The sequence below is a fragment of the Micromys minutus genome (genome assembly GCF_963924665.1).
Source record: "Micromys minutus genome assembly, chromosome: 1".
NCBI lineage: Eukaryota > Metazoa > Chordata > Mammalia > Rodentia > Muridae > Micromys > Micromys minutus.
In genome coordinates, this window is record NC_137969.1 from 215343736 (window position 1) to 215360005 (window position 16270).

At 45.9% G+C, this 16270-nt stretch overlaps 1 protein-coding gene across 4 annotated transcripts in view; it reads right to left on the reverse strand.

The window, feature by feature from the left end:
• NIN (ninein) overlaps positions 1-16270 on the reverse strand; it is a 94552-nt gene that overhangs the window by 32095 nt on the left and 46187 nt on the right. For all 4 annotated transcript variants that reach the window (XM_080938384.1, XM_080938383.1, XM_080938386.1 and 1 more), the window contains exons 6-15: positions 16129-16168; positions 14089-14279; positions 9843-9989; positions 9100-9267; positions 8543-8679; positions 8007-8147; positions 7598-7772; positions 4001-4111; positions 3531-3620; positions 1147-1288 (exon numbers count right to left, since the gene is read on the reverse strand). In XM_080938384.1, the coding sequence (XP_080794510.1) occupies positions 1147-1288; positions 3531-3620; positions 4001-4111; positions 7598-7772; positions 8007-8147; positions 8543-8679; positions 9100-9267; positions 9843-9989; positions 14089-14279; positions 16129-16168 (1342 nt within the window). The remainder of the gene's footprint in view (positions 1-1146; positions 1289-3530; positions 3621-4000; positions 4112-7597; positions 7773-8006; positions 8148-8542; positions 8680-9099; positions 9268-9842; positions 9990-14088; positions 14280-16128; positions 16169-16270) is intronic.

Below are 16270 nucleotides of genomic sequence, written 5' to 3' on the forward strand. Positions count from 1 at the left end.
CAAACTCAGAGGGACGATGTGGCATGGGAACAAGGGGATGGCTAGCACCCTTACTACTGTGTATTATGGGGCCAACTTCACAGGCCAAGATGACCTCAGTACTGCACATTTGAATTTTCGGGTGTCTTAGTTCTTTTCACCCAGGGGCATGACTACTGGCAATTGGGGAGGAAATTCTCAACACCTTCATGTGATTTACTTCTCCCGCATCCCATAATAAGCACCATGGGAAAACGGAATATATAAACAGAAAGTGGGGCTGAGCTAGCACAAGGTCAAATATATTTATTGCTATGTGGAAATCTCTTAAGGCAGTGAGACTTGAAAAACACTTGTTTTCATCTGGAGACACACAAGCAGATGGAGAACTGTTCGTGGGCAACATTCTAGCAACTGGGATTGACAGGCCTGCCTTGGGCTTTCTCCTCATACATTTTGGTCCCATCCCCCTCCAAGATGGCAGAAGTTTCTTGGAACAGTCAACATTCAAGTGGAAAAGCTATATAAGGTGAAGATCAGAGAAGGACTCAGAACTTCTTACATTTCCTCCCCAAATACCTGCTGATCCCACAGTAGACAGGGGAAGAAAGGAAAAAGACCAAAGGGAAGGGAGATGCCACAAGGCACAGCAGGAACCGTAAGAACCTTGCTCAAATTAAAACCCAACTGAGGAATGAAGAGGGACCCAGGCAAGGAGCTGGGCTGCATGGTGGTCCCCAGGCAGGCCCACCCAAAAACCTCCCTCCCCATCTCCCTCAAAGCCACAGGCATGAGCTCTTAACTTACTTGCTGCTCTTACAGAGGCAAATAAGGCATTTAGCCTAGCCAGCCTCTGAAAATCAGCTATGGGTTCTGTGGTGTGTGGCTGGCTAACTCTTCCAAACCATCTTCATACCAAGCAGCCATGGTGGGGAGGGAAGAGTCAGCCAGATCAGAATCACAAATATTTTTTATAAAGACCTCAAGGACAAATGAAAAAAGCTAGCCACAAGAAGTAGCTCAATCAATCAATCAATCAATAAGACTGCCAAAGTCTCTCACTCCCTGTACTCCAGGATGCCAGAGTTCTGCAGTGCTCCACTCAGCCACTGTCTACAAACTAGGTCAAACACAGATATCAAAAAGGTCAAGTGCAAATGTGGTTACCTTGGCCGGGCTCAGTACCACCACTGTGACCGTCGTCAAGTTCTTCTGACAGCGAGTTCTTCAAGGGGAGTCTGAGCACTCTGCCTTGCGCCTGATACTCCTCCAGCTCAGACTGGAGCTCATCAACTTGGTCTTGTAATAGCTGGAGTTTAAAAAACAATGCCAGTCTTAACATGTAGTGACAAGAAATCAGAGTGGATAAAAGCAAAGTACAGGCTCATTTTGCTTCCAAAGATACCAAGAATGTAAAAAAAGATGGATGCTGAAGAGAGAATAAGGAGATTAAGAGCCCGTCTCGCCCACCCACAGAATCTGAGCTTGGTTCCCAGCACCATGCCAGGTGGTTCACAATCACCAGTGACTCCCAGTCCTGGATCTGATTCCTTTCTGTGGCCTCTGTGAGACTGCACTTGTGTGCATAAAAAACACAGACAAACACATAAGCACATAATATTTTTAAAAAATTTAAAGTAAAAAGACTATGTAACTGGAGGAAAGTTTTGTGTATTATCAGATAAGGGACTTGTAACTAGAATTTTTAAAGATGATTGGAAGTCAAAGTCAAGGAATTCAACTTAAAAATGGACAAAGGCTGGGGCTGGTGAGATGGCTCAGTGGTTAAGAGCACTGACTGCTCTTCCAGAGGTCCTGAGTTCAAATCCCAGCAACCACATGGTGGCTCACAAGCATCTGTAATGGGATCTGATACCCTGGTGTGTCAGAAGATAGCTACAAGTGTACTTACATGTAATAAATAAATCTTTAAAAAATGGACAAAGGCTGTATCAGATAGTTCATCAAAGAAGACATACAAACAACCAATAAGTGTATTAAAAGACCTTCAATACTGTTAGCTACCAGGGGAGTGAGGAAACCGATGATGGGTATGAGTGACAGTTGTCAGTGAAGATGTGGTGTTTGAGGATGCTCATGTAGTGGGAAAACAACATGGTGCCAATATCTGCTTAGAACCATTATTCATGAGAGCTCCTAAAATCTCAAATGTCTACTAACTGATTAAAAAATGTATCGTATCTATACGATGGGACTCCATGCAGCCACGGGAAAAAACAGAAAACAGACACATGCAACAACATGATGAACCTGGACAGCATCCCAAGTGAAGGAAGCCCTTTGCAAAGGACCAGTAGTTGCCTATGGCAGGGTCAGGGGTAAAGAGAGGGTTGGAATGGGGCTTGGAGGAGGGGGAGACACGGGAGTGGGTGGGGGTGGGGCTGAGGATAAACTGAGAGAGGAGAGGGATGCTGTGATGGGGACAATAGGAGAAGTTGGCTGAAGTGGACCAGGGTTTCTTGGAATGAAGAGAACACTCTCACAATGAGTTGTGGTCAGGGCTTCGCAGCTGTTTGAATATAATTAAGACACGGAACTGTGTACACTGAATGCGCACAATGTATGGTTTATAATGGTTTGAAAAAGATGACCTGGGGGAATTCTGAAGGTATGAGTAACAGACCCTTACTGATGACTTCATTCAATTTAGAGGCAATTAAAACAAAAACTGCATGATTAGACATGCATGTCATCATGAAGGTAGACAGCAGAGACGGGTCACTTCTTAGATGCGTGCCTGAAGCTCCTGAGAAGGCAGGCTAGAAGCGATCTCTTGAGGGTTTCCTCATCTCTGCAAAAGTACAAACTGTATCTAAAACTAGAACTCAGTTCTACTTAACTTGCTAAATAAGTATGTTCAGCTTAAGAAAAAAAAAATCAAATTCCTAAGCTCAGGAGAACTAATTTAAGGAACACAGAGAACAGGCTCTGTGTGTGCGCATGTCTTTAATCTCAGCGTTTGGGGGAGGAGACAGGTGGATTTCTGAGTGCTAGGCCAGCCTGGTCTACTTAATGAGTTCCAAGACAGCCGGAGCTACATGATGAGACCCTGTCTCAAACAAAACAAAACAAGCAAGCAAACAAAAGAAATAAACAGACTCCTGCTATCCGTAAGAACAACTGCATCTGGTAGACACTGGAAATGGCTAATTGCAACCATTAGCTAGGGAGGCTAATTTTGGGATAAGAATATGAATATAGGCGCATTATTCCTTCACTCAGCAAAAACCCGGACAGTCCTCTCTACAATAGATAAGGTAGACCTGAATGGAGCTGGCTTGACTGTCACAGCCTGGGATTCTGAACCATATTAGCAGCTAGCATTTATGCATGTGCTTGGTATGTCCCTGGCTCTGTTCCAAGCACTGTATGCAGATTCTCTCTGAACCTTTGCAGCTGCCTACTGGGGGCCTTTAAGCACTGTGCTTAAAGGAAGTATCGGCATCCATGGATTTCAGTGGCCTGCAAGCCCAGGGATTGCCGAGGCTGGGATTTGAACCCAGGCCCTCTCGTGTTGCTCAGCCACACACCCTGCACTGTTGCTCATAGTCATTCTTCATCTGTGCCAGCCTCTCCTCTTGAAGAAAGAATTCAGCACTGCTGGGATCGAGGTCACCAAACTAGAAAGGACAAAAAAACAAAGCTGTCATTACTCCCAAGGGCTCTTCTTTGACCTATCACATTCCAAAGCTCCCAGTTTCTGGTGTCATCCAAGCTCCCAAATATGACAGGAATGAGACATTGAAGCAGACACCACAGGACACCACCAACCGGAAGAGGAGGAAAGCATCCAAGAATGACGTGATCACTTGGGGAGGGAGCTCACCTCAGGACCAGGCAATGCCTCCCTCAGCCACCATTGTAAGTTATAGCCCGAGAAGTTACAACTTCCTTCAGGCGCCCAGTTCCCTAATAAAAATGTCCTTGGCATTGCCTCTGTTCTTTTGGGTGAGTGACATTTTGGGCAACTCAGCAGGAAATCGGAAGTGGACACATTTACCTTTTCTGCTAACACGTTTTCCAAACTGCGCTGAAGTTTGTTTGTCAGGTTCTCGTACTCTGCCAACTTCTCTGCATTTTCCAGAAGCTCATTTTCCAGGCGGCTGTTTTCCTTGAGCAAGTGGGGGAAATAAATATGGCACAAGTCAGAAATCAGAAAACTGTCCTGTCACTTTATACAAAGCACAAGCCAGGGCTTGGGATTAGGAAACCCGTATCTACCGTAAAAACTAGAGAATCAAAACCAGACAATTATTATTATAGCTCATAATCCAAAAGTCTGCCTTTAAAAAGAATGTTATAGGGGCTGGAGAGATGGCTCAGCGGGTAAGAGCACTGGCTGCTCTTCCAAAGGACCTGGGTTCAATTCCCAGCACCCACACAGCAGCTCACACCTGTCTGTAACTCCAGTTTCAGGGCTTCTGACGCCCACACATACATACACGCAGGGAAAATACCAATGCACATAAAATCCAGGTAAGTCACGAAAAACCTAAAACCTTATAAAATTGTGATGCTCTATATCTGAGCTACTAATAGGCCTGTGCAGACACTGAGCACTTGAAATACATCTTAGAACCAACTGAGATACACACACTATCAGAAGGAAATATACACCAGAGCTCACAAAGAAAGTTACAAATAACAGAAGACAGCACAGAGTTATGTGTGCTCACTGGTCCCATTTCAAAATGATAATGCCTTGTAGATACTGAGTTAAATAACTCAAAATTAGTCTCACCTTTTAATAGGGATATTATTTTTTAATATTAAAATTTTACTTTGATAGCAATACATCTTTTAAGAAAGAGTACATATATGGGTTTCTTTTAGTTCTACAGAGCATTACAGTGAAGTATTTTAAACGGCATATTCTCCATGTGCTGTTCAATGTAAGAAATCTGGTAATAAAGCCCTGTTTCTAAAATGAACATGAGCTGGTTCACATCTTTAAATGATGCGACTCCCATGACCAAGCTGTCCTCTGATTGTCACATGCTCATGTCAGTGTGTGCCCCACCAAACCAATAAATGTTAACAGGGAGGAAGGGAGGAAGGGAAAGTGGGAGGGAGGGTGACCTACAGCAAGAGACTCAGAAAGACCATAAAAAGAGTAAATCTAAAACTGATTATAATCCATGGGCATTACAGTTTATAGTTAACTTACAATTTTGGTTTAAGGATACAGAAGTTACATATAAATGGTTCATAATTTTTATGTATAAAATAACAAACCAAGTGAAACTCACAAACCGTTTTCTGTTAAAAAGAAAAATATCTTTCATAGTGCTCTAGAAAGATTTTTACCCACATTTGTTAAAAAAAAAAAAAAAAAAAATATATATATATATATATACAGGCTTGTCATTTGACATATTTTCTTTCTTTTCCATGTTAAGGGCTGATTGGAAGAATGTTCCTTTCGAAGTGCATTTTGCCAAAATCAGAGAGAGCCAGTATGTCTTTATGTATTCCAGTTCACACCCTAATATAGCAATATGGAGTTTAAAAAAAAGAATGTAATGAAAGCCTTCAAAAAAAAAAAAAAAAATACTACCTTCTCCCACACCAACTCTAGAACTTTTGTCTCTCAAAGAATACCCACATCGCCTGCCTCACAGAGACTTCAAGTGCCAGGGTGGGGGATCCCCAGGGGGGCTCCTACCTGCTCAGAGTGAAAGGGGAAGGGGTGGGGGAAGGCCTGTGAGAGAGGGTGACTGGGGGGCAGTGAGCAGGACGTAAAGTGGGTAAGTAAAAGAATAAAAAATTCAGTTTTTTTTTTTTTCTAAAGAATGCCCACACCCTGCCTCCCAGACACCCAAGGCTGCTCTGCGAGGCAAATCAGGTATCTCTACTGAGCACAGGGGGTAGTGTGGCCCACAAGAAGGAGGTGCACATAGACACAACAGTAAAGCAGGTCTCCTGACAACACGAAAGGGGGTGTAATGGACACCATGTCTGTGGTGTTGGGGACATAGCAAAGGAGCATACAGGAGGACATGGGGCTTGTGGACGGTGCCACGGGAGGGGCGGCAGAAAGAGCTTCATCCACCCACCCCTTGCAACCTACTCCCTAAACAAATTAAAAAGCAAAAAATAAAAAGATAAAACAAAACAAAATATCTGATAGAAGCTGTAGTATGTCACGGTGTGTGCCACAGTCGACCTTTTGTCCACACATGTTTAACTTGCAAATGTGCATTGCAGTGAGTCATTGGTCTGGTTCGAGGCCTCTGGCTTCTGTGACACCATCAACACTGGATCCTCACTGGGACTCCTCCCTGACATCCTGTTGTTGCCCTGAGTCATGGAGATACTGCCACTTTGGATTTGCAGGACTGGTCCTTTTACAAGCTCCAGCCGATCATAGACAGGGTAGGTGTTGGGGTGGGCCTGGGGGTAGCTGAGGTGGTCAGCCATCCAGCTCTCCAACACTGCCCTGCCTAGCTTACCCAATGCCACATACAGCTGGCAAGGGGCAGGGCTAGCTCTGCTGCTCTCACGCCCTTGGGGCAAGCCCACCTGTACCCACACCTCCACAGCCAGTTCCACTGGGCTGCTCAGGCAAGGTGCGAACCTGCTTTCCCCAGGGTAACAGCCACAGAGGGGCTGGGCTAGCTCTCACCCCACCAGGGCCAGCTCATCCATGCCTTTGCCATCAGGGCCACCTCTAACACTGCCCAGGCCTACTTTTAATCCACAGCATGCTTGCACCTATCTTTAAGTTCCCTCTGATGAACATATAGAAGAAAGGATTATTGGAAACACACCTAATAATCCCCTGAGGGGCCACGGTGCATTTAGAACCTAATCAGAGGCTACGATATGCAGAGGAAGGAATACATCTAAGGTGTTCCAGAAAACCAACATGACCTAAAGAGCAGCCATGAGTGCAGATGGCTAAGGAGTTTAAGTTCTGGGACTTTCAGCAATTGCTGCTGCTGCTGCTGCTGCTGCTAATGATGCTGACTGGAGAATGCAGGAGATGGCAGAAACTGCTCATTGCCTTGGCCTTCCCCTCAATTGTTGCGTGGACCTGGGGGCGCATCATCATAGCAAACATTTTCCCTGTACCCGCTAGTTTGCAGGCAGCTTACTTATACCATCTGATAATAACAACCACACCAAGGTAAGGAGTAAGAGTTATACGTAACCATCTGCACCTTAGGAAACATGCTTGAGTCACAAAGGCCCAGTACTATGCTATTTGGTATGAGAGTCCAGAAAAGAGAAAGTCACGGTCCTCCACTGAGACAGGGAGGAAGGGAAGGTGACAAGAGGAAAATCATGTTTGGAGATGCCCAGGGAATAAGGATGGAGGTGGGGCAGACAAGAAGGGGAAGGAGAAACTGAAGATGAGGACAAACTCAGAGGGGCAACTCTGGAATTGAGGTCTTCAACCAGGTGCCGCCCAGTCCTGAGAGAAGTGTGAAGAACAGGAAATACTCACCAACAGTGCCCACACACCAGACCCTGAGGCCATGAGAAGGGAGAATCCTTGGATTTAGCCCTATGCAGACCCGAGCTTTCAGGGAGCTCCCAGTGTTCTTTAGATACCTAGCATGGACCCAGGCCACGGAGCTACCAAGAAGAGTACCTTCAGGGAGAGGGCAAGGCGGTCCCGAATGTAATTCTCTTCTGTCTTGGCCTTTTCAATTTCCTGCTCCAGCTCCACCCGCTGCTTGCCCACTTGCTGAAGGATCTGTTCCCTCTCTTGGCGGAGTTCATTCTTTAAGGCTGCTATACGCTCCTTGTATTCTTCATCCAGTTTCCTGGAAGGAAGGGTGACAGGGAAATCAATCGGCGGTCTGAAGAGCCCTTGGAGGACAGTATGTGGACACCTAACCCTGGAGCCTGAAGCAGAGAAAATGCCTAGTGTCCTGCCTTCTGGGTGGCTGGGTTGCACCTAGACCTCAGCTCTGCTCTCTGCCATGAGTAGGGGTTGGGGGTGGGGTGGGGTGGGGGAGGGATGGGGAGGACCCTGAATCTTGCCCCTCTGGCCACACCTGAGGTTGTATTCATTCCTCCGCTCAATGGCTGCGTGGTGATCATCCACCTCAGAGGCCATTAGAGACTTCAGCTTTTCTGCTTTGTCCAGGTCTGACCGTAGTTTCTCTTTCTCTCTGACTACTTGGTCAACCCGTTCTCTAGAATTAGAAATAAAGTGAGTTAGTAGAAAGCTGTTTCCAAGCAACCAGGAGACACCCCACCCCCACAAAGAAACAAAAACAAAACAAAACAACAACAAAAAACGAACAACCATAAAAAAAAAAAAAAAAAGGCCTCTCATCTGGCTTGCTTGGTATAAACACAAAACCAAGACAACCAAAACCCTCCCCCAAACAAAAAGGCTTTGTTCCCTTCACATGCTGCAGCCAATCAGAGCCCCAGCTCACTTCCCTTCAGCCCAGGAGGGTAACTGTTTAACAGTTAGACATGGAAGACAGCCACACTGGCCTGTGGGTGGGAAAAGGTGCCTGGTGATGGTGATAAGGGAGAGAAGTTGTAAAGGAAGTGAGCCAAGCAAACCTGCTCAACTTACAACAAATGCCGGATCTCAGCCTTGAAGCTAGCCAGAGCAGCCTGGTGAATGCCATTCTTGGTGACCAAAAGTTCATTCTCGAGAGCCAGGGTCAGCTCTGTCAGGCTGACGCTTCCATCCAGGTTGAAGTCCAAAGCCTGGGAAACAAAACAAATGACAGTTTCAGCTTCAGAAAGCAGAGAGCGGAGGCCGACTCAGGCCAGGCTAGAGACCAGGCATGCCCCGCTCCTTAGGAACAGCTCATCTAGAAACCTGTATTCTTAAGGAAATCAAGGTTGGCTGCTTGTATCTTATGACATCCCATCTGACATGTAAAGATACGCCGTAGATAATTTCAAACTGCTGATCAAAGATGAGCTAAGAATTAACTTGATGTTAAAAAAAAAAAAAACATGGAAATATTCAACTGTGGGCTTCTGGCTAAAGCAGGCAGGAAAAATTACCTCATTTTCTGAGATCTCACAAACATTAAGTCATTAAGGATAAATCAAATCAAAACAGATTCAAAAGATCAACTGACACCCTCCTTCCTAGAATTGCCATTCTAGCTGCCAAACCTTCAGGATCTCCTGACTGTTCTCAATGCCTTCTTCTTGCCAGGTGTCCAGTATCCTCTCCACAGATGCCTGGCCCGTCCCATCGTCCAAGCAGGAGAAGACCCGGAAGCCAATGGTACTTGTCATTGCTGATGAGGTTGCGGTCCGCCGTCCACTCTCGTCGAAAGACTGGAAGAAGAGTCTTAGGTAAACTTAGCTGGACCCCAGAAGTTCAGCTAGATGCTGATCAAGGCTGGGACTGCCCAGTCCTGGCCACAGAGAGCTGAAGTTAATTTACACTGTTAGAGGGAGAAAGGCACGCTATGCCCAGGGAGTCAAGCCTACAACCTTATCAGAAAGAACTGTTCTGGGAGATTCCCCGCAATAGACGAGATGTATTTCTACTTGACACCAGGTTTCTGTTACCCCACACTGTCATCCAGAGGCATAATTAGCAGCCTCCGCGCTCTGTAATTTATGGCCATTTCTCAAACCCTCCTTTCCTTAGTCTATCTCACACTCTGAACACTTTTTCTTCCTGACATTTTGTTTTTAGACAGCAGATTAATTAATTCAGAAACACGAAGTGAGTTTTCAACACTTATTCAGAAAGAAAAATGTTCTGATGGCTCTTTTTTTCTAAGATAGGGTCTCACTAGGTAGCCCAGGCGAACCTCCAATACTGTTGCTGTTTTCCCCTCTGCCCACTGTGCTGGGGGATCATAGGCGTGTGCCACCACGGGCTCTGCACACCTGTCTCTTACCTGCATGGAGAGGTGCCGTTTGAGTTGTCTATAGGGAGTAGATGCTGATGGCGGAAGGGATTTTCCAGTCTTAAACAGGCCATAGAAAAAGTCTTCAACACTCATGGTGCCGTCAGGATCAAGGCCGAGAAACACCTCTTCCAGCATCTAAGAAAGAGCAGTCGTGTGTTTAAACACATACAAGCACTACACGCACAACACACTTCTGGCCAGCAGAAATTCAGCCCGCTGTTGACTCTAAAAGTCCAGACATATAATTTTGTCTCTATTCTTACTTAAAAGAATTTCCCTCTCTAGGAATGTTGACGTCCCCCTCACAAAAACAAAATAAAACCCTATTTCTAACATCTCTGTAATTGTACACAGTTTAGCAATCAACTGTAGTTTTCTTTGTTTGTTTTGTTTTTGTTTGTTTCTTCTTTTCTTTCATTCATTCTTCCAGGTCTGGCAGCCTTAAATATCACAAGTGTTATTATTACAACTGTTTTTTTTTTAAAATTACTAAAAACATACAGCTTCTCACAATCTTAACAAGATGTTAGTTAAAATGTAGTGATAATGTGGTTAAAATGTAGTTCTTAAGTGATAACTGGCTTGTGCTGAAGTTTTCAAATTGGCATGTGTGATGCTGAGTGCTAATTGTTAGCCTGACAGGATTTAGCCTCCCTTGAGAAACTTCCAGCCATGTCTGTGGAGGATCATCTTGATGGCGCTGGCTGGAATGGGACACTCTGCCCACTGCGGCTGGGATCCTGGACCACCCAACTGAGGAAGTGAGCTGGCCGGCACCATGCATTCGTCGTTTCCTCTCCTGAAGATGACTTTGAGAACAGACTCACTGCTGCCCTGACTTCCATACCATGGCGGGCTGTGCTCTCACTGGTGACGCAGAATAAATCGGTGGTGGTTTGAATGAGAAGAGCTACCACAGGTTCGTGTATTTGAATGCTTGGTCCACAGTGGAAATGTTTAGGAAGTGAGGAAGTGTGGCCTTCTGGGAGGAGGTGCGTCACTGGGCGTGAGCTTTAGGTTTCAAAAGCCCAGGTCAGGCATGGACTTCCTCTTTGTCTATCTGCCTGTCTCTCTTTTTCTCTTTCTCTCTGCCTTCTGCCCACAGATTAGCTGCTGCTCCAACCCTATGTGTACCTGCCTGCCTGTCACCTTGCTCCCGGCCATGATGATTATAGGCTCCACCCTCTAAAGCTGTAAACGAGCCTCCAATTAGATACTTCTTCTATAAGTGGTCCTGGTGCTTCATCATGGCAGCTGAACAGCGACCAAGATAAAACCCTTTCTCCCTTAAGCTGCTTTTGTCAGAGCATTTTATTCCAGCAACAGGAAAAGAAACTCAAACAGCATGCTAACACATCACGTCTGGACTGAGGCAGATTGCAGTGATGTTCCCTGGAATGTGCTGATGTTATGTTAATATGTTAGCCCAGGAAAGAGCAAGACTGGGTGAAAGTGATCTTAAGAGGAGGAGTTTGACTCTCCATTCTGTGCTGTCTGATAGCCATCCTATAATTTTCATCATCTAACAGGGAACAGGGGGCTTGGACCACAGCCCACATGGAGGCTTGTCAGAAAGATGGTTTGTTTCTTAGTCCCACAGGAATGGGGAAGGAGGAAGAGCAGTATGAATCAGAGACAGGAGGAAAGGCACAGACATCCCTCTGAGACTCTTCCCTCAGTGTGATAGGTTTATGGCCTCCAAGAACAGAACAGAAATCAAACAGGTCTTACAATACGTACTGCTACAGCAGGAAGGACCTGAAACCGCATGGCTAACGAGCTCCCGCATGACTCTTGGGCCACTGAGAAGCAAGGAGACAGAACACTAACAAATTCTATTTCGTGTGCTTTCTGCCAATTCATAGGAAACATATGTCTTGTTTGGGAGAGGATTCCGAGGCAAGGAAATTTCTAGAGGCTGAAAATCTGGGAAAGAAATAGGTTCTGACAGAATCCTGTGATGGGTGGCATTTGGGACGAGATGCTGAGGTTGCCAGAAAGCCTTCAACTTTTTCTGTCTCTTTCTCACCAATCAAAAGAATGATGTGGAAGTGGCTCTCAGGACCATTCAACTAGAAATGTTTATGAAATCCAGACAAAGCAATGGATTATGTCCTCACTGTGTGCCTGGCCTTAGCCAAATCAGTGTAGTTTCTACGTGGCCTGAACACCTGTCACTTAATCCATTCAGGTTGCCAGAGTAGACTCCTGCCAATTACTTTAAGTCAGAGCTCAGGATGAGAAGTGTTGGGTAAAAGGATGTAAATTTAGAGAGGACTGGGTGGTCGGGCCTGGGCTCAAGAGAATGCAGGTTACCTGAGCAGCTGAGGCACTGAGCTTAGGAACAAGGGCATTTTCATTTCCCACACTGGCCAGTCTGTGTGCACTTCCCAGTGTGTAGGGTGTGAAACACACACCAGAATAGGGTCCAGGAACCACAGTGACCTGGGAGGTGATGGGAGTGACAGAGGCATAGAGGCTTCAGACACCAGAAAACACGCGGTCGAGAACTAAGCTAGCTCAGCACATGGTTTCCTACAGTCTCCGGAGGAGGAGACTGTGGCTTGCTGTTACAAAATACTTAGGGAAATTTTCCAAGTTCGAAGAGTGTACCTCAAAGGTCAGCTTTTAAAATACTGAACAAGTCAAATGAAGTCATCCTTGGGTTTGACGTGGCCTTGAGGGAGCTAGTCTGCCCACCCCGCCTTCTTAGTTGTCTGCACTAAGTGGGGTGTGGACAACTGACAGAGAGAACTCCTCTAGTTCTCCCTCAAAAACAGGGGGTAGCAGTGTCCTCACAGGCTTCCTCTGCAAAAGGCTGACCAAGTTCAAACTGCTTTCAGGGGCAAAATTCCAGGATCCCACCTCCTAAGCTAATTACTCTATGCTAATCGCTCCTCTGGGTTCAGACCTAAGGACTTGAAGTGTGTGCAGGGCATCTCCTCAGCCTCCTGGTGGGAGGAAGTAGAAACACTAAGGAGCATGCTCTATGATGCAGTGATGCCTTCCTAATCCCACAGCACAGGGAAAGAACTGAATGTGCCCCTTGTCCCCAGTTTTAGGAGCTCCCTGCAGAAGAGGAAGCCAGTTCCCTGGGAGTAGCTTGTAGTTTATATTCCAAAAATTGTTTTCAGATCAGTAACTGAAGTTTGTGCAATGTTTCTTGGTAAAACACAAAACAGCCCCAGAGTCTTTGTACTGTACCAGTTCAGAAATTAGGACAATTAATTTAATTTTATGACTCAATAGCCACCGCTGAAAAATACATGGGGCACTGGGATATCCAAAGGTCGTCAGGGGACTTACATAATGGTCACATCATATGAGAACAAAAAGAGAAAAAAAAAAACCTAAAAACCAAATTTTTCTGCAAGTCAGGCTACTTGGCAGGTTTTAAAGATTGGTCTCTTTCTTGTGAAGAATATGTTACCACTTTGTCCCGAGGAGGCAGCCAACGTGGTATCAGATAGCATTATAATCAAGGATTCTGGAGTAATGACTGCATTCCTAACCTCTAACTCCCCCCATCTTTATTGGCAGCTTTCTGAAAGACACGTCTTAGGATTACAGGTTTTCCTGTATAGCACCACGGCTATTCACGCCTATTCATGTAAAGATCCTCCCCTGATTCTCCAGAAACAGAAAACTTACATCATAAAACTCTTACATCATAAACTCTCTGGGGCTTCAAGACTCTTTGTGCTATCAAATCTGGCAGGCTACCCGGCCCCATTCCCTCATGACCAGAATCCGTTCTACACAACCAAGGCATTCCTCACACCAGCATGCAAACTTCAAACCACAGCTAGAGAGGCAGCCTGTCCTGGGCACTACTCTAGTCTACCCAGGGGTCCAGGAATGACACTAGAACTTTCCAGAACGGAACGTGCAGCAGCCTGACCTTCAAAGTTCCCTCCTAAGTCAAGCCTGAGGCTCTCTCAATTCCTCCTTTCCATCCCCCACACTTTACTGTTTGCCTGATGAGCCTCATATGGGGTAACATACTTAGCACAGTAGGTGACCATAGTGTACATTTAGCAAGTTGAGTTACATTAGATTTGATTTCTGCCACACAACATGACTTCCCCAAAGACAAAGTCTTGTAGAATGTCCTTTTAGGAAGACAAGAAAGCTGTGCCTCTACTAAGGAGGTCGCAGTCCAGCTCTTCCCAACCCCGGGGGCAGACAAAGCTCTTCTTGTCATTCTCAAATCAGAACACGGCAATGTGCTTACCGCTCCATCCACACTCTGTAACCCATATTGTTCGCAGATGGAAACCAGCTTCTTCCGGTTCAGGTGACCATCTCGAGTGATCCCCAGATCTTCACAAACCTCTTGCAGTTTCTCTTCTATCCAGTCTGGAGCAGGGCAAGACCCACCATGTGAAGCATTCAGGTCATCTGGGTTCCAAAACCTGAGCTGGCCTGAAATCAAAGCAAAAGCTGTGTTGTCTTCAAAGGAGTGGTGCAAAGACAGTGCCTGCTGTACCCTTGGAGAGTAAGTCTTCGATTGTTTCTTATTCTTCCACACAGATGAGTGTTTTACTTGCATGCATGTCTGTGTACTACACACATGTAGTGCCTATGCAGGAACTAGAGTTACAGATGGTTGCAAGCTGATGTGTGATACTGGGAATCGAACCTGGGTCCTCTGGAAGAACGTTTAGCATTCATAATTGCTAAGCCATTTCTCCAGTCCTATAATAAATGCTGTATAGATGATTATAAAGGTGGACCCCACTCTGATTTGATACTGAGGCCCGGATGTAAATTGCAGGCAGTTTTTGTTCCGGGACAATCACCCATGAGTAAGAAACATTATCTCATACACACGAGGTCAGAAGCCTCAACTGAGGCTTCCAGAATGCTTCATTTCTCCTTTCTTTCTGGGCTAAGTATTACAGCATCTTTTCCAGGAATGGAAATAACCATAACTAACCTCTGAAGTTCATCTATTTTCCAAATCAGAAACCCAGGACTCACTTGAAAGAAAAGGTTGCAAGCTGCACATCTGTTAGCACCTGTGATGTATGCTAAGTTCTGTTTAAAGACAGGGTCAAACTACTTATTGAAACACCATGGCTAAATAGCCATGTATTAACCATCCCGTATTAACCATCCCGTATTAACCATCCCGTATTAACCATCCCGTATTAACCATCCCGTATTACCCATCCCGTATTAACCATCCCGTATTAACCATCCCGTATTAACCATTCCGTATTAACCATTCCGTATTAACCATCCTGTATTAACCATCCTGCTTCTCAACTGGCAATGTAAACTTGAGCCTGTGAAGTCATAGCTTAGATGTGGGATAATTATGGGCATGATTTTATTACCTGGGAGAACCATGGAAGACTGTAAGAAATACTCAGTGTCATTCCTGATGTTTATCCACAGAATTTAAACCCATTACTGCAGTATTAGTCCAGGCTGGAAAGCCAGAGAACACATTGTTTTAATTATACTAACCCACACTTCATCTGGGGTTAGGCAGGAAAGTGAGCTGAACCACAGTGCCATCTGGTGGCCACACAACTGTGTTTGGCTTAGTAGTCTATAGATACTGGACACTTAAATGCTGAGGATGTTCACAAATCCCTTAGACAGTCTGCACTACAGTAGTCCTCTATAAAGGGACTGGTACATATTAGCTGCCGTCTTTCCTACAGTGTTCATAGCCAGGGTTTGAAGAGTGTGAAGTGTCACTTGGAAATGATTTTTTTTCTGTTGCTGTTGGTCCTGTTAGCACATAGCTTCCTTGTAGTGAGGGGAGAAAAGCGAGTGCAGACTGCCTTAGCCATAGCAGCCAGGGCGTCCCCTCCTCAGCACTCCTCCCCAACCCCACAGCAGTCCTCCCAACCTCACAGCAGTCCTCCCCAACCCCACAGCAGTCCCCCCAACCTCACAGCAGTCCTCCCCAACCCTACAGCAGTCCCCCCAACCACACAGCAGTCCTCCCCAACCCCACAGCAGTCCCCCCAACCTCACAGCAGTCCTCCCCAACCCTACAGCAGTCCTCCCAACCCCATAGCAGTCCACCCCAACCCCACAGCAGTCCCCCAACCTCATAGCAGTCCTCCCCAACCCCACAGCAGTCCCCCCAACCTTACAGCAGTCCTCCCCAACTCCACAGCAGTACTCCCCAACCCCACATCAGTCCTCCCCAACCCCACAGCAGTCCTCCCCAACCCCACAGCAGTCCTCCCCAACCTCACAGCAGTCCTCCCCAACCCCGCAGCAGTCCCCCAAGTCCACTGCTTTCTCTTACCTTCTGCTTCATACTCCTCACTGCGTTGTGTCTTCCAGTGCTAGAGAAGACAACAGACAATTAGTACACATTTGAACCCAGCCTCAAGACCAGATTGCTCTCAGACTCAAGTCACCATGTGGGTTAGTCACATGACTTTAGC